This window comes from Lathamus discolor, chromosome 7, assembly GCF_037157495.1.
Source record: "Lathamus discolor isolate bLatDis1 chromosome 7, bLatDis1.hap1, whole genome shotgun sequence".
NCBI classification, from domain to species: domain Eukaryota; kingdom Metazoa; phylum Chordata; class Aves; order Psittaciformes; family Psittacidae; genus Lathamus; species Lathamus discolor.
Window position 1 is genome coordinate 13431534 of NC_088890.1, and position 27340 is coordinate 13458873.

The 27340-nt window shown below is 38.1% G+C and overlaps 1 protein-coding gene across 5 annotated transcripts in view; it reads left to right on the plus strand.

The window, feature by feature from the left end:
* The window catches only part of SHQ1 (SHQ1, H/ACA ribonucleoprotein assembly factor), a 54163-nt gene that overhangs the window by 13988 nt on the left and 12835 nt on the right, over positions 1-27340 (plus strand). For 4 of the 5 annotated variants that reach the window (XM_065687462.1, XM_065687458.1, XM_065687460.1 and 1 more), the window contains exons 9-12: positions 5329-5483; positions 7243-7296; positions 9828-9951; positions 16298-16418. In XM_065687462.1, the coding sequence (XP_065543534.1) occupies positions 5329-5483; positions 7243-7296; positions 9828-9951; positions 16298-16418 (454 nt within the window). Of the gene's footprint in view, positions 1-5328; positions 5484-7242; positions 7297-9827; positions 9952-16297; positions 16419-20794; positions 20873-27340 lie in introns of those variants that run through there. The other variant, XM_065687461.1, reaches the window with a different exon arrangement.

Below are 27340 nucleotides of genomic sequence, written 5' to 3' on the forward strand. Positions count from 1 at the left end.
CCTGCTGCAGAGCAAGTGTTCTTCATGTGAGGAAAGGTTGCTGTTTATTCCTGCAAACATATCATATGTCATATGGTACGACAAATGATAGGTCTCTGTTGTAAAGTATCTCAGATTTTAAAAGGCAAGAACAGTAAGTCATGGAAGAAAGAATGATGTATGGTTTTGATACGGTTTGTAGGAACTGTAGATTTGTTAAAGAAGAACGACAAAAATTAGTATAAAGGAACTTGCAAGACCCAGGAAAGACTGTTCAAGTCCAATGAGTTTATGGAGAATGCCTGGAGGAAGAACACCAGAATTGGTATGGAGGAAATATGCTGTAAATGTTGATTTCAGAATTAGAGAAAGAAAAGATAAAAAAGCAAAACCTTGAATGGAAGGATTGTAAAGGAAGGGAGGGATGAACAAACCAGATTTGACTGATAATAGTTTAGAGGAAATATGGTTGTTCAGAGGAGGACAGTTTCATGTTTTTAGGGCTTTTGGCTCACTTCCTGGAGAACTGAAGCTCATCTGATCACAGTCTCCTTGACAGAGTTCTTGTGGGTCCTGGGGTAATGGTTGAACTTGATGATCTTTTCCAACATAGTTGATTCTATGATTCGGTAATTCTAAAGATGGCCACTTCCTGCAGGTTCTAGAAAAAATGGCCCTTGTACAAGGGGAAGAGTGCATTTATTGGATCTTCAGTGCCATCTTTTTAGATATTGTATAGTCCATGCAGGAAAGATATTACTGGTATGTCAGCGCTGTGGAAGGTGTCAGTAACCTTTCACATCTTACCAGTTAGCAACAAATCCAGAAACAAATCAGTAGAAAATTTGGCTTCATTAGTTCAGTTACTTAAGTTTACAGTATTGGTACCAAGTGTTTTTTTAAGGCAGTATCCAGCACTGTGGGAAATGCTGATCCTGAACAAAGCCTTTGGGTGTCTTTATCATCAGAGTAGTGCTGCCTTTCTTCTTTTAATGTAAGAGGGTGGTAGTTCTGCTCAGTTATTTTCCTTTGAGGTAGCTGTGGAATTCACAACTGGGCTTGACAGGACCATAAGCCAAGGTCTGCTTTCACTAGAAGGCTGGACCAGCTGATTATCCTGGCTCCTTCCTGACCTATACTTTGCTGTAATTTTCTGAGTCTGACCACTAAGTCAGCTGTCTGTCCAGATAGCACATTTTATCGAAATTCCTCTAACACATTTAAGACCATAAGTGTCATAGTGGTCTTGAGATACGGGTCTTATGCTGGCTTGGTGTAAGTAATGTTATCAGCAGGCTAGAACATCAGTAAGACCATAACAAAACACCCTCTGGCTGTCAGACCTCATCCTCCCCTTTAAAGATTAAACTGTACTTCATTGACAGTTGGGGTACTGAAGGGCAATTTGAAATACATTTAACATGAGGAATGGCTAGTTTAGAGTAAGTGGAGGAGATGATTAAAAAGTAAGGCTAATCTCTGCTGTATCATCTATCAGGAATTCTGGATGTGAGATTAATTTGGTTCCTTTAGACGTGCATACATTAATACACAGTTACACTATGGCTAGAAGGAGTGTGATTTTGGCACTGACAAATGTACAAAACATTTAAAAATAAATCTTAAGGAGAACTTGCAAATTCAGTACTCGGTAAGTAGCAACTGATGCTGCTTTGCACTAGACTAATATTGTTGTACAGATACTGTTAAAGCATTGGTAACACAAGTGTACAAAAATGAACAGGATTAATATAGCAGAAAATGCAGTTTTGTCAGTCTTATAGTATGTGCTTGTATTTTTGAATTGGGAAAACAAAGTAGGTGGTGGTTTGGGCATGTTAATAATGAGTTTCAGGCCTGGTTAATTTACTATTCAAAAACTTTAAGGAATGGATAGATACCTATTTGTAAAATTCAAGTGTTTTCTCCAGAGAGAGAAATTTTATTTAGAAATACCAAGCACTTTGCATTGAGTTAATGAACATCTTATAACATTTACCTTTGGAGTTGTCTAGTCTACATCTTGATGGTGCTTTTTAGTAACTTGCAGCTTCTGTGTTTATGGTCCAGTTGTATATGTTAGATGCTTCAGAAAGTTTGCATTCTAGAGGAAGAAAACTTTATCTCCTATGTTTGGTAAACTTCACTTGGAGTTGTTTCTCTTTCTGTTTGCGAGGAATGTATGGATCACATTTACATATTCCTTTACAATGTGGATTTTAGGGAATCTAACCAGTATTTGTTAGTAAAACTTTAAAATTTCCATCTTTCTAACAAACTTCTTCATTACTGTCATCATCAGAAGTGATTTTAAGTGTTAAGACTCTGATCTGCTGTAGTAGTCTTTGTTAACAAACTTCTGTCTGTTCACCTCTCAGAATTTCTTTTGCATCTTTAGCTTCAGTTTCACCTCTTTTCTTTTGTGCTTTTCTTGAGGGTGGAAGTGCCACTTGCATATGTTTGTATAATAAATTGTCTTGTATTCCAGGAGAGGGTTTTCTAGTGGAAGCTGGCTGAAATTGAAAATGTCTTTTTTAATTTCCATTTGGACCTGCTGACTGTAACCGCCCTGTTGTGATACCTCATCAAACCCACCCCACTGTAGCAACTTACAGAATGGTTTGATTTTATGTTTTTCAAATGTGCTAAAACATTGCATGTATAGTTTTATGGATAATTTTAATGGGAGTGATAATGGTGACTCAGTGAGGAATCAATGCAATTTAAGAACTTAGAAAAAAATGCTGATAGAACATAGATTAATCATCTGTATTTGTGATATAAGGGGTAATACTGAACCACATTGCATTAACAGGAAAACAGAGCTGCTTCTTGCTAAATTGTCACTTTGTACAAGATCATAGCAAGTGGGAGAGATTGGCTTTCTCAAGATGATATAAAAGTTGGAATTTCTTTTTGTGGGAGCTTATAAATACATGTAGACTGGCTTGACTCCAGAGAGTTTAGCTCACAAGAACTTTCCGTAGACATTTAAATCAAGTATTTCATGTTTATGGAGCTGATAGAAACATTTTAAAAGTTCATATAGAAGAAATATTCAACAATGTTTTGCCTAATTCATAACTTTGTCTGGAGATGAGGTGTGTGTATATGTACGTGCCTCTGGCATCACAGACATTAGTTTCAAAACACGTAATAAAATTAGGAAGTTTGTAGAAAGCTCCTGGGATGAAGAAGCTGCATGTCTTAAAGGCAGACTCCCTGCCTCAGGATCCCTGAGCACATGGATTGTGTAAAACAATGATTAGCAATGTTTGAGGAGAAATATCTATAAGCGTGCATGCAATCATCATGATAAAGAAATGGTCAAGGGCTGTAAAAAGGAGCTTGGTTTACTAGGAGTTGCAACCCTTTTTTTGTCTGTAACCCATGCTGTAACATCGCACAATCCTGTGGGGATTTAGCTGTGTCCCGGGGTCCAGGGCTCTGGATCCTGGGTTGTGCCCAGCTGTGTGCCCTTGGCTTATGCTGCTGGGAAGCGGCTGTGAGACAGTCTGCAGGAAAACAGGAATAGTCAAATTGCAGGTAGGATTGTTAGTAGCTCAAGGATTCCACAGGTAAATACCAATGTGGAGCATTTAAAAGCCTAAACTGGAAAAGTAGGGATCAAGTTAGGGCAGGAATTGTTGAGTTATCAGGTCAAGATGTAAATGCTGATGAAGATGGTGGAAGATGGTGGCTCAGCAATGCTCAGGGATCAGTCTCAGAACCACAAGGGCTGACCGTTCCCCACTGCCTCCCAGTCTAGCAAGAACTCCTCAGGTGCTTTACTGGGGTGGTGAACATACTAAGACTTAGTATCACATCCTCAGCTTAGTGTGTTAACCATTAATTGGCTTACATTTTAAAGTTTGTACATCTTGCAAACAGCTTTTTTTCTGGCCTCTCAGGTCAGCGTGCCAGAACATAGTGACTCAAGGGGTGGTAAAGTATAATTCAAGAGATACATCAGTAGTAATTGTAAGGTTTTGGCTTTGTGCCCTCTTCCTAGAATAAATAATTAAAATTCAGTGAGTTAAGGCATACATTGTGAACCTACTCCTGGCACTTAGGGTTTCTTTTCAAAGTGTGACAAGAGTGCTGTCTTAGGCTTGTTCCTGTCCTTAGAGAAATCTCCTTCAGTCATGGTATTGTAAACCCAAGCTGGTTCTAGTGTTACTGGTGCTTGAAGAAATTATGGAGTGTGACTTCCTCAATGTAGCAAAGCATCAGCTGTCAGGCTAGTAACGTCTCTCCTGTCAAGTCACCTTTTGCCTATAACTTTCTTCTGTGGCATGACCAAAATGTGCTCACTACATCTGTCCTATTCAGTGAATCAGAGCCTGCGCTCCATGCAGCCTGGCTGAAAATCTCTTACCTCTGGCTTCTGGCTGTTTTAATTGTACTAAATGGCTTCTTGATAAGTGAGTTTGTACAGGGCTGGCTTCTCGTCAGTTATGTACTTAATCTCTACTGTTATTTCAAGGCACTTATGCCATCCTTTCTGAAGTGTTTCAAGTACTCTTCAGAAGGTTACCAGGCAATATTCAATCCTAGCTATCTGTGTCTATGCCACTCTTTCTAAAGAAATACTTTGATGCATTGTCACAACATGCCTCCTGTGTTGCTGTTGTCTTCCTTATGCATCTCAAAGAGGAAGTACTGGGTGACAAGATTCTTGGGGTAGGCTCAATATAGCCACTCTAAATACTGAAGATAAGCAAAATATGACAGTTACTTACATAGTGTACTGTAAGTCTTTGGAAGGAGATACAGCTTTCATACCAACATTGATGGGATTAGGATTTTGATCTTTCATTTTCTTCAGACACTGAAATGATGTGATCACACAGCATAAATGAAGCTCTTAAATTGTGTCTAGGTCATGAGTCAAAATTTGTAAGTCTTGGAAATGCAGAACTGTACCTCTCCTTTTTTCACCTTCCCTATTTCTTTAGCTCCTACCCTTTTCTGTAATAAGAAAATATATTTATTTATCCTGTTTTCTTATTTTTATCCCATACAATGTGGACTTAAATTTACTTGGATCCTAACTATACTTTTATCTCTGCTAAGATACACAGATGTCCGCAGAAATACTTCGCACTTTTGGGGTGGGTACATGCAGTACATTGCAGGGCTGGAACTTGACTTTGAAAGGAACATGACAGAGTTTAATAAAAGTTAAAAATGAAAGTAAGAATGATTTAGGCTTCTTCTTGAGTGATGAGTGGCCCGTGATTAGTTACATGCTTCTTTTTAAAGAGACTGTTTAAGTAGCATTACCGCCTATTAAAATGAATGTGCCAGCTTTAAATTCATAATCAATTATCCTTTGACTTTTTATAGTTGTCTTCTCTGAGGAAGAGAGAGAGCAGCTGAGAAAGTTCACAAATAAATCTTACCTTCTGGATAAAAGAAGCCGTCATCATGTGTATCTTGGTTTAATTGATATCCTTCTGGCCTATTGCTATGAAGTCCGTGTCAACGAAGGAGACAAGAACGTGAGTCAAAAAAAGTTTCAGGAAGTTACTGCTGGACCCTTTGCTGTCATTTAGGAAACTTACCTTTTAAAGTGAATTTACTTCCAAGCATTAAAAATATGTAATTACGTTAAAATAAAAGATTTTACATCTCCAGCTATTGGGATACATGTGGGCATTATTATGATTTCTAAAGACTTCTGATCTTCTGGAGCAGCATTTTAGCTGTAGAAGAGAACTGCAGTTGCAGGAGACTCCAGACAATTATTTGCTTCTGATTTGTGTTATATTGTGATATGTCTTGATTTATGTAAATTTAGAGTTCACAAAATTATTACTCTTTTACGTTGATGGTTCTTCCTTCTGTGGTTTGGACAGTTCCATAATAGAGAATTAGAACATAATAGGTATTATTACAAACAGGTATGTGTAATCATACCACTAGTGATTCGGATTCTGAAAGAGTATGGGAAATTATTGTCTGTGAGACTAAAACTAGGTGTTAGGCTACCATTATATGCCTAAAAAAAAGTGATTTTTCCAAGAGTTACTTCATTGAGTGGGTACCTTGTTTTAAGCTTATGCACAGAGCATGAAAGGTGTTTCCTGGGGCATTCTGGAAACCAGAGCGAGGCATTTAAAACTTTTAAAATTGACACACATAAAAGAAATAATAATAAAACGCTAACACCGAGTGTTCTTTTTCTAGTGTTCAAACAGGGAGGTAGGAAGGCATGTTTCCGTTTTCAGGATTCTGGTGTTAGCCCATCTCTTCCACAAGCAGCAGCCAGCTTTACTTTATGTTCTGTATCCCAGGCTTTGTACAGGATATTAAGAATAGGAAAGAGTTGAAGTTTAGAATGGATTCCATGCTGTGCTGTGGACACCTTGCCTTTTTGAAATGGACTCACTTCCCAGATACAGCTTTGTGTCTGCCATCTCCTCTGCTGATATTAACCAATACAGTGTTTTCTCAAATGCTTTTAATCAAAATATTAGAACATATAATCCAAACCATTCTGTCTTAATCAGTCTCGCATGTGGGGCATGGATTTTAGAATGGCAGAAATGTCCAGACCTGTTTATTCAACAGAATAATCTGGGATGGTTGTATTGTGTGTTAGCGTTGCACAAAACCACAAATATGCGAGGAACACAATTGTACCATCCTTTTGTGACCTTTGCAATAGCTGTATGGTATATGTGGAAAACACACTGTAGTCTTTTTTCCTCTTCTGTTTTTTTACACACACCGCTCCAAGATCTTCAGACCATACAAATCTTTACTAGAGCCAGGCATTCCTGGCTTTTTGCCCTAATCATCCCACTAGACCACACTACCACACGAATACCGTGAATCTGTAATGACATTTTACATGTACTGCTGGCTTTAGTAGCCTCTTTGAAAGCCAGAGTCTTGAGCTGTTTTCATGAAACAAGGTGTTTGAGCTTGAGCTTTGTTGAGTCAAGTTTGTTGCTTGGTGAAGAAGGACAGAATTCCACTGAAAAACTGTTTTCTCTGTGATTGCTCTTGTATTTAAAAGGCTTTCTGCATAGGCTAGATATTCCCAATACGGAAACCAATTCAGTTATTTAACATCTGCATTGCAATATAATTTTTAATGCTGTCCTGTGGCCATTTCAATGCACATAAAATAATTGCTGCTTCCTATTCACAAAGGTTCTTAAATTGCTGCCAGAATGTTACCTTAAATAGTTTGCCAGAAGTCTTGAATGTTGAATTAGATAACACTTGTTCAAGGTCTCCTCTTAAAATCAGGTTGAATCGTCTTGGAACATAAGGAAACTGAGTGCAACATTGTGCTGGCTGGAGGTAAGTTGAAACTTAAGTTTCGCATTATCTGCTTGCTGTATTATTTGGTTTTGGTAGTGAATGTTGCTTTTGTGGAAAGCTTACTGTTTCAGTATGAAGATAAATTAACTATGTGTTCTCTTTCTAATAAATGTTATGAGAAATAGATTGTGACTTCTGGGTTTCCAGCTCCTACCGTCCTCCACAGCCTGCTCTCCTCTATCTGGGAATGGGCCACCTTCTGACCCATTCTGGAAGAGCTGAAGATAGGCACTACAGAAAAGCTGCTTGTCCACACAGTCCTGAGCTACTTGGCTTGATTCATAAATTCTGACCTTTATTTAGGAAGTAATTGTAATTAATCTTCACATATGCATGTGCAACTCCATGCTTAGGGCAAGAAAATAGAGCTGCCTAGGTTCTTGATCAGAAGTCTTAGATACCTTCTTATTTAATTGTTGAAAGCGTGTTAAAATAGAAAGGGCATACGAAGGGCATAAAAAGCAGGGAATGTAATTTCTTAGTGTTCGTATGTCCTGTAAGTCTTACCTCGGATGCATGTTTTATTAACTTTTAGAGATGGCAGGCCTTGATAAAGCAGCTTATTGTTCACTTCTGGGTTTTTTGACTGCTGAACTCTTCTTCAGCCTTCCTAGTTCATTATTCTGCACTTCTAGCTCAGTCTTTTTCTTGCCTGCAAATGAGGCACATTCTGGCTTCTCCTCAATTCTGCTGTGTGGCTTCAGAATATGTTGGGAGAGCAGAACTGGGAAGCCCAGACATAAATGGAAAGCCAATGATAGGAAAAGCTCTTACAACTCAATCAAAAGGTGGTTCTTTTTCTTCACACTTGTCATGGAGAAGGTGAATTCCAAATTCTGTGTTCTTGCAGCAAACAGACTTCAGTTCTGTGGTTGTAGAACTTTTGTCTCAGGGTTTAATGATTGTGTGATGTTTCAGATGCTGAATACTTATGTTTCAGGTTTCTTGCAGTTAGTGGTCATGTGTTGCTTTACTCACCCCCTTCTTTGCAACGTTATTGCCACATCCCCATTTGTTTAGTTGCTGGTAGCCCTTTGAAAACCAGCATGGACTAGAGGAAACAAACTGAATTCTGTTCTTTGCACTTTGTTCACTGAAAGCACACAAGCCTGTATCATTAAGTTGTTATGATCCTGGAAGTAGAAGGGACTTAACCTGGTCTGTAATCCCCTGTGTCTTACAGTGGCAGTAAGCTAGAAAGGACTGTCCCATCTTCATTCCTAAAATTACTGAGCCCAGTATCAGTTTGCAGGATGAAAAATGAAATTTGACAGGATTTTTTGGTTCAGTCCTTCAAACGTTTCTTGTAGTTGTGAATGTTATGTTCAGTTCTGTGGTTTTCTAGATCTGTTTTAATTTGTTTCCATTGAATGTTCTGCAGTCACAAAGGAGTGCAGTTAAAATGCAGTGATTGTCTTGAAATTCTTTTTCATAGTCCGAACATAGTGGAGGAGTTTTCTGCATGTGCTTATCCTATAATATATAAGTTCTTAGTGCAGTCTGTGCCAACAGTATATTTCACACCCAGAAAATTCAGTCTCCTGGCACCAAGCTGTTAATAACTATATCTGTTCTACAAACCATGTAGAGGCGGGTGTTTTCATCAATCTGTAAACAAAATTGCCTCAGCTATGGTTTGATTGAACTGACTGCCGTTTTGCTGTGTGTGACATGTACACACCTTAGAGTCTAAATATTAAATAAGAAAACATAAATTATTTAAATGCTTACTGGTGCTCCATTAAAATGAAAAATGGGTTGAGGTAGTTCTATACTGCAAAAAAAGTGCTGGCTGTCAGCAAAGCATTTTTATTAATTTGAATAAATTGAGCGTTCGAGATGAAATAGGTGTTTTGATTTGCATTCATAAATGGAATATTTTGTCTTGAAAAGTGAAAGCTGGAAAGGAAATCACTCTCTTAAGTTAATGCCTCTGGCCTGAGTAAATTTGAGGTCTTCCTTACTTGTGAAGAAGGACAATGAGCTGCTTTCCCTGAGCAGGTATATTTATCCCTGTCTCAAATATCTGTAATTTTCATGAAAGACGAAGTCATGTATCATTTTTAAAGATCTAACATGTACACATGTATTTTGTTACTATCATGTGGTTTTAATTTTTCGTTATTCTTAAAAGCCTTTTTATAGTTTCCCCTTATTATATGTAATAATGTGGGACAGATGTAATATATTGCTTTAATCTAAAGGATGGCTAAGTCTTGAGTTAGATGTTTTATTCTAATGCTCTCTAAATTCTTTTTTTAGTTCAAAACCACAAAAAGTATAGGACTTCAGTTAACCTGCCATGCAAACTAAATGTACAGTGTCTTGTTTCTATTTAACATGTTGATTTCCATAGCTATTAAAATACGCATTTTTAGATGAATAATATATTCAAATGTGCTGTATTCTGCTATGATTTTTTTCCTTAAAGGAAAACAAACAAACAAAGACCTAATTCTTTGTATAAGAAAGCACACAGACTAATTCAGATTTTTCACTGATATACACAGGGGTTCACTAACGTTCATGATGTCCTGGTATCTTTCGGAAGAAGAGTGATGTGCTATCCCCTATACAGACATTTTGAATTGGTGACGCGTGCCTTCAGTGATACAGTCATGATACTGCAACTAGGTAAGTTTTTTAGGGATTGGAAATGATGCTGCATAGCCACATTCGGTTTATGTCTGGGGTTTCTAATGATTTCTTCTAATCCTTTGGCCAGTTTCACCCACACTTGATAGATAGTGACATTTCTGGACATCTCATGGTTTTGTGAAAACGGGGCTGGGAGAGAAGAGAACAAAATTAGTGTCCTTAGCAGGGAAAAGCCCCTGAAGCAACTCATTTATTAGCCAGAAGGTAATGCATGCAGTTGTGGTGTAAATGCAGCTGTATTATTCATGCCAGAAAATATTATGAATGAAAAATACAAATAAATTTCATTAATCATCTTTAGAAAAATCTTTGATCCAATCTTGTATTTTGATAAATCAAGATTGTCGAACAGTGATTTGTAAAGCTTTAGCAGAAGGGTCTCAAAAGTATTTTTCTCTATACTGTATTTTTCTGTAAAGAGATTTTTCTGTTGGACAAGAACATTTTAATGAAGCTTTTGTTATGGTAGGTTAGATGCTATAAATGTTTTAGACCCTATTCTAAAGGTGTCTTAAGTTTTTATTTCAAAGCAGGGTCTCTTACATGCATAGCAGCAATCACTGTGTTTTTTGTTGTTCTTTGTGTTCTTTAATTACCTGACTGAAACAGTGTTGAAAAAGATTGGAAGGATTTCTGATAACTTCCATGATTTGTCTCCTAAGGGAAGTTTGTAAAGCATCATTGTCTTCATTTATTCCAACTGTTCTGTTTACTTAAGGTCTCCTCATCATGGTTTTGTAGTTGCAAATCTGGGCAGCTTCTCTGCATAACTTAATGTTTGAAAGAAATATTGTTTTAATTTAACCCTTGTCAGTGACGATGAGATTTTGACAGAAAGGAAGCTTACCCTCATGTGGACTTCCTGCTCTCCTTGCTGGTCTCTTTTTCTAGAATTAGATCTTCTGTTGGTTTGTGGGTTTTGTTTTTTTTGTTGTTTAACTGAGCCAGTCCATTAACTCTTTTCCTTCTTCCTGTTCAGAATAACTATTAGCATTCATAATTCTTAAACTTTTCCATTGCGTGTGCAATACAGAATCACACATTTAAGAGCAAGAGGTGGGTTTGTAATTCATGTTCAGTGTTACAGCTCTTTGCAGGAATAAGGCAAAATGGTTGAGATGACTCTGTGCAAGTCCAGTGGTAGTTTGGGAAGAGCAGAGATCCATTTTTATCAGCATAAAACCTGGTTATTTTAGCACTTCCTATATAATTTTTCTCTCCTAGAAGCAGAGGTCAAAATCTGACTTGCATATGTTATCTTAGTTCTCTGCTTGTTACTAGGAAAGTAAGATAGCTGTAAGTAACAGCTGAGTAGAGCTGTTCATAAAAACCCCAAGCAGTGAATACCATGAAAACCATTCTGTTGTAAAATAAATAAATAACATAATAATGGACATTTAATTTAAAACCTGACTATACACTATGTATTTGTAGCTTTGTTTTGTTTCACATTCAGGAGTGCGGCTGTCACCTTAATGACTGCAAATTATCCTTTCAGCAGTGACATTTGTTTATATATTCCCTATTTATCCCGGACAGCTTTCTTGTAACAGAACAGGTTTTCAAATCTATGGTTATTCCAGCTTCAGTTGTGCCGTTGTACACAGCCATGGTTTATCTTGGGTTGTTAAAGTGACTTGCAACTTTTCTATTTATTGCTACTTTCAAATAAAAGCATTAAGTGCTAGGTACATATATTACTTTTTGGACAGCAGAATCACTCAGAAGCAGCTCTTTGGTTTGTTTTTAATGCTTTTGAGTTGCAGGATTAAAACAAACCAACCAGAAAAACTAAGCAAACGAAAAAACCCTGCAATCAAAACACAACTGCCAAAAACTATTGATGATTCAGAGTACTATTTACATTATAACAGTCAGGTAGTGAAGTTCTAAGGGGAAGATGTATCTCTCCCTCTTCACTTACCTCCACTGGCTTATGCTGCTGTTCATAAGTGGAAAAAATGAAATTCTGATAACAAAACAGAAATACAGAGCTGTCAGCCTTTTAGATCTTTTTCTGAAGAAGAGAGTACATGAGAGGTAAGCTGTTTACTTTTCTGTTAATGCTGCAATGGAAAACGGTGAATGGATGAGTGAACATTCAACAATCCAACAAAATACTTGCAGCAGTTTGGCGAGGGAGGTGGCATCTACAGCACTCTGACAGGTTTCCTTATTCATCCTCCTACACTGGACGTATGGCTGATGTTGCCTCCTTACCCTGTGCTTCCAAAGCACAGTGGCCCAGTAGTGATTGTCATCATGGTCTCCTGGTGTCACTCATGGTCTTGCTCCAACAGCAAAGTCCCCATCTTCTCTGGAGGAGTATTTTTTTATGCTCTCATTCTTTGTTGGGACAGGAGATAGGCTAGCCTTATTTTTTCTGGCCACAGTGATTTGCATTAAAATCACTGCCATCAGCTTTAGAAGAAATTCAGCTTTATTTAGCTGATGGTTCAAATGATTTAGAAGCAGTGGATGAAATTAAGAAATGCAGCAGGTTTGGCTTTGTTCTGTGTCTGTGCTGTGCTGGTTTATTGGGAAACAGTCTAGATGTTTCTTCCTTCAAACTTCACCGGAAGTTGAGCCATGCTTTTGAGGAATTTCTGGTTTTACAGAATCCTTTGCAAAACCCTCTTTGTTTGCTGGGAATGATGCCTCCCCAGTTTGGCACTGTATTCCAGTATATTTCTGATGAACACGAAAAATGACTGTCAAATAACAGATAATTACTTCAATTAAATAATAACACAAAGCTATTCCTCTTTGTATAGATGCAGGAGGATGGTGTTTACCTTAAAGGGAGAATTGGTTCGAGTTGACGCAAGCCGCATCCTGACTTGAGGTTTCTTTCAGGATGTTGGTAGCAGAAGCTGGGACATAGTGTAATACAATGATTTAAATTAATATGCACAGTAAACTAATTTATTTTAAAGTACAAAAGAATTTTGATGGGACTAAATTGTTAATGCCTCAAGTTACGTGACTTGGCTTTAAAAATCTTAGAGATGTGTTGGAGGATCGCTTCCAAGGTGCAGAATACTACTTTTTTGAGCTATTAAGGATCCTTGTGTGTGGTTGAAACACTTTATTTTGAATTAATACTTCCTGCCGAAGTGTTAATTGTAAATTATATGCCTTAAGCTGATGAATGTTGAGGTCTTCAGCAGATATTTTCGTAGGCTGTTTTAGTGATATATAATACTTAAAATACTTCAGGAATAGTGTTCGAAATTCAGCAGTTATCTACTGTACTTACCTGTTCTTTGGATAGGATTAATAAAGGAAAAGAAATGCAGTGGTACATCCAGCTACAATGCTATTTGCAACACAATGTGCATACTGCATTTGACAGCTGACTAATAGAACTTCTTCAGGTGTGTCTTTATGTAAATACATGGAGCCCTTTTTCTTTTTGTAAAGAGCTGTAATAAGTGATGTGGGTTGGTTCTGTCTGTGTTTACTGACACTGTAACCATTGCATAATACTGATTTTGAAGTTATTGTCTATGAGCCAGTAATGAAGAGAACTCATTTGCGCTTTTTTTCTGTGACATAGAAGTTGCTTTGCTTCTTTCCATGCAGAAGTTAATACTAACAGATTTTGGATTATACAATTCCCTATTAAAAACAGTACTGTTGCCTCACTGGGGTAAGTTATTAGCAGGGCATTTCCATTTAAAAGTCAGTGAGTGCTTTTCCTCTTGTTTTTAAGAATGCTGCTGTTCTCCTTTTGGTGAGACAAGTTCAGTTTCTCTTTTTAGATAAATGCTTTTCCTTCTTGAAAACATGGAAGAATATAGAGAAGTCTCCAGGAAAAATAACTTACTGTAAAATAGAATGACGGAGCTATTAATTTCCTTTGCTTCCCATTATTCAGTGTGAAAGCTGGTAGAATTTCATGATGATGTAAAATCAGTGTGTTATTTATATCAAATGGCAGAGAGAGCTGGGGTCAAATTATTATTATTATAGCCTTTTCTGAAGTAGTCTGTGGAAAGAGGACTGGATTTCTGCAACTGTAGAATTAAAGTTGCAGGCTGTTGCCTACCAGCTGTTGTAGCAATAAACTCCAGAAGAATCCTGTGATCTGCACAAATCTGCTCTGACTTCTATGATTCTTGCCTTGTCTGATCAGCCTCTCTGCTTCTTTTCCTCTGAAGTTGCAGCTCATCCTCTCCCCAGCAGGAGTACAATTTTTTTAATGGCAGGTAAAGAAAACCACCTTTGTCTCATAAAAATGATAGGTTAATACTTAGAGTCAATTATCCCATCTTGCAGTATATTCCAGTTGCAAGTTGATTGTTAACCTCCTTTACATCTAACACAGATCTTCACAGCAAAAGACAGACGGTATTAGAGTGTCTTACGTTTTCTGATCCAGTTCACTGTGGGGTTTCACATATAGTTGCAGTGGCACATGGTAAAGAGCTGTGGGAAAGAGGGAGGCAAAGGACTGCAACAAAGAGCACTCAAGCCAATGTAAATAATAATACTACTGACTACTTACCCGCAGCCTTAAACTTAAGACCAGCTGTCCACTGAAGACTGAAGTAGATAGCCAGACAGAATCTGTGATACAGAATTTCACAGAAATAGGCCAAGAATCATCATTTCTGTGTAAGAATATCCTACATTAGGCTTAAATAGTGGTTTTCAGCTCTGATTCTTTTATTCTTGTGGTAAGGAGTTAAATGCAGTTTTGTCTGAGGACGTCTTGTTTATAAGGTGCATGTACAAGGTGCGTGTTCTGAAAGCAGAAGTGTAGTAGTTTGCCACAGTTTGTGTGTTTGCCTTGAACAGAAGGTTCCCTTAGTAAGTCTGGCTAGATTTGAAGCCTCTCTGATTAGAGGCCCATTAAGATGCTGTAATCCAAACCTTTAATTTATGAGGTAAGACTACTTTTTATTGAGGATTAGTGTGTTTAGTCACTGATTTACATTGTTACTTGGCAGGTGAGTAACAGGAGAGGATGTTGGGCTGGCAGCTTGACAGCTAGAACCTTAAAAAAATTAGCAAAATTTTCATTCCACGTATAATTTATTTTTAAAAGAGCACACTTTTCATTCAAAATAGTTAAGTTTGACAAGCTTGGCTCGACAGGCAGTGCTGGTGATACAATCAAAAGTTCATCAATTACATTTGGGATTTTATGTTCTTTTTCCTGCCTTTTCTTCAGTTGGTCTCTTCCAAACCAGTGGGGTTTTCAGTTCCATTGGTGGCTTTTTGCTCTCCGCGTCCTTACTCCTTATTGCCATCCACGTCCTTTAACTTTCATTTTCTGTTGATAGACTTGAAAGTAAGCAAACAGATTTTGTGCTTGAACAGCAGGGGGAGTTCTGTTGTTTTTAAATGCTGTAAAATCTGAGTTCATCCATGTTCAGGTTTTATAGCCTAGGAGGAGGCAGCCTCTTGGGAGAGGGTTATTAGATTCCATTTGCAGTAGTGGCTGTTTTCATTTTAATGGGGTTTGGGGTTTTTTCCCCCCCCACTAAACAGTGAAAATAGTTATTTATTTTTGTTTAGTGTTCCAGCACTTAACCCTTTAGCAACTTTCCTCAGAAAACTAAGGGAGGAGATACCAGCTAGTTGGAAGTTACATCAGTCAGTTCTTTTCTTCATAAACTGTGGTTGCATATGAGGAAAATCAAGCAGACTGTGGAAAGGTTTCCACTTATAGAATGAGAAAACATGCAAGTTTTTAATCTTTTACTGTATTTAGCAACTAGGTCCAATGGCACCACCTTGAGCCTGAAGTGAGTTTTTCTTTCTGGGGGCTCAATTTGCCAAATTACTCTAACTAACAGAAGCAGGAAAAGTTCTGCTACTTTAAAGCCACGGTGGTATGTTAGGTGATGGCATCGCTTATATTGGCTTACACGATTCCTGGGGCTCCTGTGTGCTTGACCCTCTTGTAGGCTCTGTGTTCCTAGCCTTGCTGCTTTCCAAGGCAGGTATTTGTGTTAGGCATGTAGCGAAATAAGTTTTGTTGTTTTTCACAAACTGTATGGCTGTGCTGGAGTTGGGGCCAGCACAGCTCAGAAGTGGAAGGGGCTGCTTCAGCTGCAGGGAATTACACGCATGACTCTGCCTTGAGACTTCAGTCTTGAGGAGAGATTCCTGCTGAATTCAGAGGCTCCACATCCACATAGATGTGGATACTGAAGGGCATAGTCCTATTACTGCTGTTCAGAGACTGTGAATCAACTTAAAGGTACAAGATGCTTGTAGATAGTATGGTTATTAAAGTCTCAAAGGTGAGAAGGTGGTAAAGATTATCTATGATTTCTAGTGAATTACAAAACTAAACATCTATTTCCAGGAAAAGCTGCAGTTTTGAAGTGTCTGCTGGACATTCACAAGATTTTTATGGAGAATGACCCTGCCTATATCCTGAATGATCTCTTCATTACAGACTATTGCATCTGGATTCAAAAAGCTAAGTAAGTTCTTAGGTAGTTATTGATGCGGGAAATGTTTTTAGCATACTACATCTATGAACAAGTATCAGTAAAATTTCATCTCCTATAAATGGAAATGTGATCAGTGCTTTTCATTTAGTAACCTTGGCTGTCCAGCTATTCTTACTACATAAGCAAATACATTCAGTGCATTTTTGTATATAGTGACATCATTGGGGGAGGAAGGGAGGAGTCACATTTTAAATAAAAATGTGAATTTTCATTAATATTTTAATTTTGGGGAGAGCAGGTGTAAGGGGACCAGCTTCTGGAAAACTTTCATTCTGTTACTATCTTTCTTAGGAAGAAAAATGTTTATATGGCACTCATGTAGCATTAGGAAAAAGGTTGGAAGCAACTCCTAGTTTGGGATTAAACTCTTGATTTCCAGTAGAAATGACAACTTCCTGTTCTGGTCAGACATGTGCAAACCATTTACATCAGTTGATTTATGGATTGTAGCAGTTGTACTAATTGATTATTAACAGCAGAATGTGTCTCAGATCTCTCTTCACTGTGTACTCTTGTCCCTGTACTTGCTGCCAGCTCACTCTCCCTGGCAATACGCTTTGGCTTCCACTTCACTTGAGAGGAAACAGTGACTCTGCCACTTCCAGACTAAGTGCCTATTCAGCACTTCTGCATCTCACCTGTGTTCCGTCAACTGGAGCCAGCATGGCTTCATTTATTTCCAGTCTTGGGAACCTTAACCAGACTGGCTAGAAATATCAGCATGCTTCAATCATTTAAAAACAGAAATATTGGTAGGAAAACAGGGAGAATTGGATTAAATGAACAAAGAAATCTGCATGTTCAAGTCTAACTAAGCTTTATATTTTTCTTGCCAGATTTATTCTATTTTTCATAGTTACTTTTTTCCTCCCTTTTTATCTTCTCTGAAGGCTTTCAAAAGTACGTTTGAGTTGCAAGTAACATTTCTCTCAAAAGGAAGGAATTACTAATACAAACAAAAAATGCCATTGGTGCATTTGTTAATATAGCAACATATAGACTCATAAACAGAGTTTAAATATAGTCTTTGTATTCTAGCTCACGATTTAATGAGAGACTGTAGGAGGAAAAATAACTTAAGTGCACAAGACAAAAGAAGCTGTGAGGGAATATAGAGGAAACTTGGTAATAATCATGATCAGAAAGAGGGATATGAAACAGGATTGAGCCAGCTTGCATAAGCTTTATGCTTGGGTGTGACTCCACCAGTACTTCTTAGAGAATTAAAGGCTTTCAGTTCATAGCTGCTTATTGTATGTTGTACATATTGCTGATTTTTGTTCTTTGTATGCTTTCGATGTCTGTGTTCTTACAGATAACAATACACAAAATATTCTAAAGCGACAACAGGAGTTTCCAAACGTTTTCATTTGTCCATCCTCATCAGTTACAGGAACAGTTAGGAATAGCCAGTTCATTTTACACTGTCATTTTTGAGGAGGTCTTGGCCACACCTTAAATACAGGAGTTGAGAAAGTAAATGGGGAAGGAGAAAGTTATTTTGTGCGTCTTTCACATAAGACTGTAAATTACTGCTGCCCGTATCAGTGTGTATAGTATCTAGCAAGTCAGTCATAAAAACCAAGGCTTTACTTTAAATACAGCAGAGGAAAACCTATGGTAGATATAAGTGACTGATACATTAGCACATTTACTCCCAGACGCATACATTATGTACCAGTTAAGCAGAACTGACAGCTTCTGGAAAGAGGGCAATTAAGCTATCCTATTGTCATAGTGACATGGCACAATAGTTGTCTGTCATTAGGAGAACAGGAGAAAGAGGAACTGCAGAAACCTTTCCTATTTTTAGGGTCTGAATCAGGAAAGCATTTAAGCATATGCTTAAGTCATTCCTGTTCTGTTTAGCAGTGAAGCATGTGCTTGAGTTAAGCATGTGTGGAGTGAACAGGAACACTGGTTTTTTCCTTATGTTGAAGGTAACAACCAGTTCTCTTGTCATTCAGAAAATACCTTAACAGATACAGAAATGGGTGGTGGCTTGTCTATTAAGGACAAGGGTTCCCAGCTCCCCAAGGTAAGGCATCTGAAGAGGAGGGTGGTAGAGCGTTTGTTCCAGGGGAGGAAGGTTGTAACCTCCCTCTGGTAATTGCCTTTGTGGAGAAAGAGTTTTGGGAGGTGAAGGTGTGTATAGGTATTTTTGCGGTGGTCTTTCAATGATGTTATTTGCATGTCTGGTCAGTCTCTGTGTTGTGTCTCAGCTATTCTTTCCTCCCTGCAAGCTTCATTAACTTTCTTTGTCTCAGTTTCCTCCTTTCCATAGCTGTAGTTCTAGGGCACTCTCAAAACCTTTGGAGGGCTTTTCTTTGATTCCTCTCTTTCCCTGGTATGTTACCAAGTCCTAGTGGAGGTTGGGGCCTCTTTGCATAAACAGTTAAAACAGACTGTGGGCTCTTTTTAGTGAAGAATATGGTCACTTTAAAAACAGCTGGAAGCAAGCTTTTTAGCTCGCCTGTGCTGGCAGAGAAAAGTCAGGGAGCTGTAGGTTTAGGAAAGAAGGCAAAAGGTAATGGAGGCATCAAGTGGTGGGAAGCTACAGTCCTATTCCAAATGAAGTGTCCAAAAGAGGAACGCTGCTGGTAAGTACTAGCTTTTAAATTCACAAACCTCATAGCCAACAGTGTGTCAGTAGCTGATTACAAATTTGGTTTGAGATCATAGTTTGGCTGTGAGTAAATTAGATGAATAAGTGAATGTGTCACTGGGATGGCAAAAGATGATTTATTTTAAGCACAATGTACCTGGAATTGGAAATGCTTAAGCTCAATAAAACACACGCAGGAGGCTAATAGTCACTTGGGTATGGTGAGTACAAGCTAGTGCTTTAATTCTATTTATTTTTTCCCCATCAGAAAAATTATTTCATTCAGGTACCTCTTACTAAGTGAAAAGTACTGGAAGTCTTAGACAATGCAGGATGTTAGCTGACTATAGCTAAAATTTCATCTTCCTGCTCGTAATCGTAAAGCTAACTTCACCTGCTTTCTAGGTTTCTAGAATCTCTTTGAGCTGCTTGTGAAGTTGCTATTAATAATTTGATCTGCTGTATAAAGAGGCATGTAAATCCTTTTAACTGTTCATTAAGCTTTGAAAAAAGGGAGCATGTTGCTCAGCAAAACTTGCCAGAAAAGAGGGAGAAGTAAATGTTAACCTGGGTAACAAAAGCGAGACAAAGGCAGCTTGTAGTAAATCTCGGCAGGTGGTGTCAACATTTGTGTTGAAAAGCCAGATGCAGCCAGATGGAAAATTGCATCTTTAACCCCTGAGGTCATAATGACATGTCATCACTTCATTTGATCCCCCTGCTAAGTGAGCTTATCATCCACCCTGCTGTCACTTCTGTTATTACTTTCATTTCCATAATAAAATTAAATTTAATTTGTCTGCTTTGCATGCCTGTTTTTCTTTTAGGTCAGAGCTTTTACAAACCCCTATTATACATATGGCAGCCTCTCCAAGGAGAAGTTTGATTGAATTTGTATTATAAGTCTGAGCTTTTCTCCATCTTTCACACCTTACTTTGAACAGAAGGAGATGAGGGACAGGAGGAGTTTTGGGGAAACCCTGGTTGTCTGATAGCTGCAATATGGGCTGCTAAGATCAGGGGAGTCTGGGTGTGGGTTTGTTGCAGGAGAGCTTTTCCCCTTCTGCCGGAGGGGACTTACATGTCTGTGACCCCATAGGAGTTGTGTTCTTTATTAGAAGTCGGACGTTTACCCACTGACTCTTGCTGTGCTGAGGTTCCTTTGTGCAGTCCGATGCCTTTCTCCAGTGTTTTGTATCCCCTTTTGTGCCGTTCTCTATTCATGTTGCTTTTTGTTGTCTACTGTTGTACATATGAGCCTTCTAGTAGCTGAGCTGCTTGATGCCTGCTGGCCGTAGCATGAGTGGCTAGGTGGAGGGCTGATTGACTTCCTAGAGTTCTTCTTCAGGCAAGCAGTTCAGTGCATGTTGTCCTGCATCCCTGCGTAAGAGAACAATTAAGCGCATGCTGATTTTAAGTATTTTTACTTGGCATTTAAATACATGTGTAGTTTAAAATGTGTAACTTTACTTAATGTATATCTTCCCTGTTCCTGGATTTGAGGTGAAGCCGTTAGTGTTCCTGGCAGTTTCTGAAGGGTTAGTACACTTACTTTTATGCACAATTGTATACTTCTCAAAGATTTATGGGTATTAGGAATGCAGGAGAATAAGACGTTCCCATGTAATTTGGTTATATTTTTCATTATCACTATTTTTTTACTTTTTAACTTACCGGCTCACCTTTTATTCATCTGTTCTATTGCAAAAAATTATTGAATTATTTGTGTTGTGTATCGTAGTAGCTTCAACTTGCACAATAAAGGAGATCTGTATGTTGAGAGAGATGACCTGCCTCAGTAAGCCCTTTGGAACTGTATCTGCAACTTGATTTGTTATACTGGTATGTAAGACTGGTTTAGTGTATGTGTGCTCTGTGTGAAAGTGTAAGCATACGTGCTCCTCAACCTAAGACAAATGTAATCTTGCTAATTTGGGTGACTGTAGGTGTAACATGGCAGTTCAAGCATGGACTATTTACTTTAAATAAAAATCAGGATTCCTGATGGCATTTATACAGTCTCTGTAGAAGCTGCTGTCCTTACTGGAATTAACTAAATTAAAGTGAAGATATTCCTAAGCGTGTTATGTTTGCTTGTCTTGATTTGCAGGTGAAACATACTCTAAAAGATAGGCTAGGTTCATAGGTCTGTTTTCCTTTTCATCTCTTTGTTATAATTGAATCCTAGTCCTTGTTACAAAATTACCTAGTCTGAAGCCAGCAGGGAGTTGCTGCTTTATGTGTAGGATGTGAAGTTCTCTAAATGTAGGATTAATTACATTCACAGCATGTCACTGAGGTGATGAGATTGACTGTGATTGTTCAGCCCCCCTTTTCCCCAGGTTTTCTGAATTACTGTGTTAATCAATGGTGTAATGTGGGCCTGAAGAGTTAAGACCTGATGTTGCAAAGGTATTAAGGAGCCGAAGTCTTTCAGAATAAGAAAATAAGATCTTTGAGATCTAGGATTTTTCTTGCCTGTGTCACATTGGATCGTAAAGTGCACAAAGGAGTAAGGAACGTGACCTTCAGCATCATAGTTTGTCTGTTGCATTGGTTAAAGTTTGGTAGAAGAAAGGTTTCTTTATGTTCATTCTGACCTCTTTCTTGGCTTTGTCTAACTTTTAACATTTATTTTACAAGTTAACATCTCTTCCTATTTGCAAAAAGGATCAGGTTTCAATGTCTGAGACAGCCTTCTAACACTTCTAAAGCATACATTTGATCAGCAGAGTAGTGCTGATAGTTTGACTGTGGTTGTGCCTATTTAAATACACTGTACCACACTGAATCTTCAAAAGCCTCTCTTCAGTTCATGTAAGTATTTACATAGCTATATGGGTTTATTACTAATTTGCATTAGGTTCTCTACTCTGTAGAGCATCTTATTTGTTTTCGTTGTATCTTGTTATACATGACCAGCTTGCCCTTATCCTATGCTGTCCTTGCTTGTAGGGCAAAAATCATTTGAAAACAGGTTATGCATTATAGCCTTCCTGAAAGAATTACCTTAAGCTTTTGTTACATTTGGAGAATAATTTGTAGCATACAACATACTTGTCTACAGAAGCTTAAAGATTGCCATCTTCAGATTAATGCAAATGGAATTTAAACATATTCCTGTTGCATGTTTAAAATTATTTGTGAAACTGGCCATCTATCTGCAAACTGAAGAAATTTGCCATGGTTATTATTTGCTAAGACCTGGGAAACTTTGCAAAGTGTTTCAAACTGTGTAGAAGCTGTTTTCATTGTGCCATTTCTGCAGCTGTTTCTTGGCGTGTTTGTTGTCTTTAGTGGTTCAGGGTTTTAAAAAGCTCAAAATACTTGAATAGAGCAAAACCCGGCTTTTGATTTTTTATTTTTTTTTTATCTTTTTGCTGCTTGTAGGGTTGATATTAATGCAGTCCTATTCACTCTGTGGCATTGCCATGTAACGTTTGAAACTCAGGAGTGAGTGTATTGCTAAATGAGGGCTGAACAGTAACTTGTTGACTCTGCACCTCTGCTATGAAAGCATTCAGTTCAGATAGGAGGATGCAGGAATAAAATTATCCAAAAAGGTGTTCAATGATGAACTGTAACATGTTTATTAAATTTTCAATCTGTAATGGGGGGGGAGGGAGTGTATTAACAGATAAGGAAAATTAATCAGTGCTTTAAAGTGTTGTCAGATGCTCAAGGAATATGCTAATTTTCGGCATCCAAGATTCAGAAGAACAAAGGTATAAGCAGTAATATGTTCTGGATGAAAATCCTGCTTCTTGGCTCAGTGGGTTTAAACTGAATTGTACAGCATGTTTAAAGCACTTCATACATTTGAGACCTTAGGCAGAATATACCTCGTGTACTGTTATATTTTATGTATATTAGTTTCATGGTCAACTGTGCCCTACTCTCTAGTTACAGTTAAAACTCTCTAGGTTTTACTTTGCCTTCACTGCTGCCCATGTTAACTTTGGCTTAGTGAAGGCTGTGGTAATGTCAGGTTGGATTAAAAACTCTGGTATTCAAAGCAGGTGGTGCAGAGGAAAGCTGAATTGCTTTCACCTTACTGCTTTGAAAGCAGCCTTGCCATCAGCATTATGTTCTGATGTAGCCAGTTTTATTACTTACCAGATAGTGTAAGCACCCCATTGCCGCAATCACAAAATCCCTTATTTCAGTCTATCTTGTAGTTAGAGGATTATATTTTTTACTATGCTTCTTCAATAGTATTGTCATTGTGGATACACTGGAGCCACTTAATTCCCTGTCCCACCCCCTGCAAACCAGCTTGTTATTTGGAGATTTTTTTATTTGAAGGCTGTTTCCTTTGCTTTCCTTTCATCTTAGTAAGAGCCACGCAGGTAAAAGGGATAAACCAGAAAATAGTAGTGCTACTTGTGGTCACATTTTTTCCATAAACGCAGCAAGAAAGCTGTGTTTTATCTGGTTGTCTCACTTCACCCTTACTGTCCTGTGATGACTTGCTGTAATTACTGTAATTCCTTCTTAGCAGGCTTTGCAAACTGGCATTACTACTGTTGGCAGCTAGTTCAGCATGCAGCAGTATGTTTGCTTACTGCCTTGAGTAATCGTGCTGCATTAGGTTTGCTTTTCATTCACTTCTTTGGTGGCCTGCAGTACTGTATTAACTTTCAGATGTCCCAGCTGATTTTTGAGCTTTTACCAATAATGGGAGTGGCCACTTCAAATGTTCTCTTTGAGGTTCATTTTATGCATATTTCAGTTTACATACCACCAACTGTAGGAGTTACTAATATGTCAGTGTTCTAGGAAACATTGGAAGGGGGGGTTGTGAAAAAAGCCTGTAAAAAGGCAGGCTTTTGTTGCTATGTAAACTTAAGATAATCCATTGTTTTCAGAGTCTCTGTGAGTACAGTCCAAAATCTTTAGCAACCTGTAAGAAAATACAGTATATGTCTTTTTAAATAAAAATTGTGATACTAAATTTTACTTAGTTAAAAGTAGAAAATGAATTGCACAGGCAACATGTGCAATTGAACAGTGTGCATTTTAATACAGCCACATATAAGATGGCACATTCACAATAAAAGGTTGTAGATCACAGTTATACATTGGAGAATACAAGACAGTTGAGGGCAGCAGCTCTAGGAAAATAGGCTGAGCTGTGCTTGGGAATGGTTTCAATCTGAGCACCTATTTATCTCTGAAGAAGTAAGAAGGTGAGTGCAATTTTCAGCTGAAAAAGCAGAGTAGTATCATCTAGGAGAAGGAAGTGGCATGACTTAAAATAGATGATTTCTGAGACAGTGTTAAACCGCAGACTAATTCTAGTGTCTCCTCAAAAAGGTATTGAAAAAATGAGAGAGTCTGGGGAAGAAAGGTTCCATGAATGTACACATCTGAATGACCAGTGTTACAGTGAGAGACCCAATGAACTCAGTAGTTCATTGATAAGAAAGTTAAAGATTGATTTGGACTTATCTGCAGACATGATGGGATATAGATTTCAATTCTTAGCCATTGTTTAGTATAACAAAAAAGAGCTACAAATAAAACCCATGTAGTTGAACAGAAACGGGAAAAATTCAGGCAGCAATCTGTTTACACGTTTTCCTAGTGAAGAGGATTTACGAGGTGGCTCATTCTCCCCTGGATGTTGGGTAGTTCTGTACTGTCTTATTTGTTTCCACCAACGTAGCCTAGCTAAAAAACACCTCGTGGTTCCAACGCTAGCTATGGGTCTGGTGCAGAAAGTATTTGAGATTCTGTGTAATTTATTATGCTACTAAAACAGGCTTTTCTGGTTTACAAGAGGAAATGCTATCATTTTCCTTTAAACTTAGATAAGGGTTTACCAATTTATCAAACAGTACATAGGCTGTTGGTGCCCAGATTTATTATTTTCATCCAAAATCATCTGCTCTTAATCCTTAGATCTCCATTCTTTGATTTAAAAATAGTAACTAATAATTTGCAAGCACATTGTATGTCTCCTGTTTTATTGTTTTGATGCATGTTTTTAATACAGTTTCTTTTTGTTGACTGTCATCCTGAGCTGGCATGCCTCTCATTAAATGTTGCATCTTATTTAAGGCCTGAGCTGTCACTTCAATTGTCTGTAAAGCAGTAGGTGCATGTAGAACACTTTGTAAATAACAATACCCAAGTAATGTAATACGCTGACTTAAGAGGCTTAAAGCAAAACACTGTTAGCCCCGAAGGCTGAAAAAGGTGATAGACAGGTGGGTATAATACCAGAAGTTCCCCTTTATATATGTTTTAGCAAGCCCTGTAAAACATGGATTTTTAACAAGGGATTTAATCTCTCCTCCCAGCTGCTAGCTGCAGTTTCCTTTGATGTCTTTCCTCTCCTTTCCTCTGTTGTTTTTTTTTCTTATTTATTCCATTGCTTTTCTATAGCTCCTATTCCTGCAGGCTGTGTCTGAATGCACCTTGCTGTGGCTAGAGAAGGCAAAGAAGAAAGCCTTTTTTTTTTTTTTCCCCCTCAGGCTACTGCTTTGATATTTCCGAAGTTGTTGGGAGGCAGTTCCTCTCAGGCTGCCGAAGGGTCAGTGATCTGTGTCATGTCTTTTCAGTCAGCACATCTCAGCTGACTCCTCTTCTGTTTTGACTAGGGGAAGGATAAGCTTGTGTGGTTGTTGCCTCTCTAAGCAGGTGGAGTGTGCAGCTGTGATCAAAGTGGAAAACTGATGTGCAGGCTGATAATGTCTTCCTGTTTTGTTTCCAACCTTGTCAGTAGCTTTCTTGGTCTCTTCCACCTACCCCTTGCAGTGATTGCCCTGTGAATCTCAAGACAGAACAGAGGTAGAATGAGAGAGGAAACAAGCATGGAATGAGATGGTAACTTAGCCTGGGGCCTAATGTCTGCTCTCCACTATTCCCTGGGAACATCTTGCAAGAACTGGGCCATGGCCTGCAAGTTGTCCTGTTGTGGTCAGGAAGACAGATATCCAGCCAATTCAGTGAGGAGTGGTGCTATTACTATTACTACTAATTACTGTTACTCGTAAGGGTATCCTCTAGAGTATCTGATAGTGGGTGTCCCACAAACACAGCAGGGTGTGGAGTGAGAGGATGGGAACAGGCCGTTCAGTTTATGCCCCTGCAGAAAATCTGATTTCCTGCCAGGAGTTTGCAAGATGCTCAGATACAATGTCTTGTTACGTTTGGGTTGTGTGAGTTGAAAATGGGATTATGAGTGGGAAAGCGGTGTTCTCCCTTCAAGTGTTAAGGGCCTCAGTCAGAAGCAATGGAGCAGTGTTGAAGTTAAAACTCTGATCAACCTGACTAGGACTTCTGTTGTTTGATGGTTAAATTCCATTGTACGGGGGTAGGATCATGTTGGGGTAATGTGTTTGTGCCTTTAGTGTGTCCATTGTGCTTGTTATTTTTGTAATACATGATTTTACTAGCATTATCCTGACACTGAAATTCACGTTTTCTGCACTGCTTTGTGTGAGTACCTTTCATTCCCATATTGTAATACAAATCGTATTATTTACAGTATTAAGAGTGCTGCTTCTGGATCGCCAGCAGTGGTGGTGAAGACCAAATTCTAGATAATGGCAGTTAAGAAATTTGAGGGAGACAGGGCTAATGTAGAACAATTGTCAGTGTTCAATTTCTGTAACGTAGCCAATACTTTCTATCATGTTATAAAATCTGTTCCTTTCTCACTGTCTCTATTGTGGTGAGTTATCTATTCATCTTTCATTATTTGTATTTATCATATATGACTTTGGAAGCTGTGCCATTGTTAAATGTTTGGACTGGGTGCAACTTTCTGAAGCTATTTTGGCAACACTGAGCTACTTCTAAGCTCGGTTAAAGTATTCCTAAAACATATAAATACCATCCAGATTCTTCTTATAGTCCAATATTAATTCCAAGTCTGTTTTCTCCTATAAGTATTTTCATAGGATCAGCTACATAACTAAGCTGTACTTGGTTTCTTTTATAATCCCTGATTATAAAAGTTTGGTTTCAACTTATGTAAAAGACCAAGTAATGAAAGTAAGATGTCATATTGGAAAGCTTCATCTTTTTTTCCTTAATATTTATAAATGTGAAGTTCAACTTGTGCAGTATTTAGATCAATATGAAAGAAGTATGTGGAATTTCAGAATAAATACAGAGGGAAAGTCACTTGGAATACTCAGACTTATTAACATAAAAGAAGTCACTTAAATTGAAATGATGGCGCTGTGCTTTATATTTGATTTATGGTTAACAAACTGTAGTACTTTAGCTATGTAGATAGCAGTTCATGTTTACAAGGCTGCAAGTTGGATTGAAG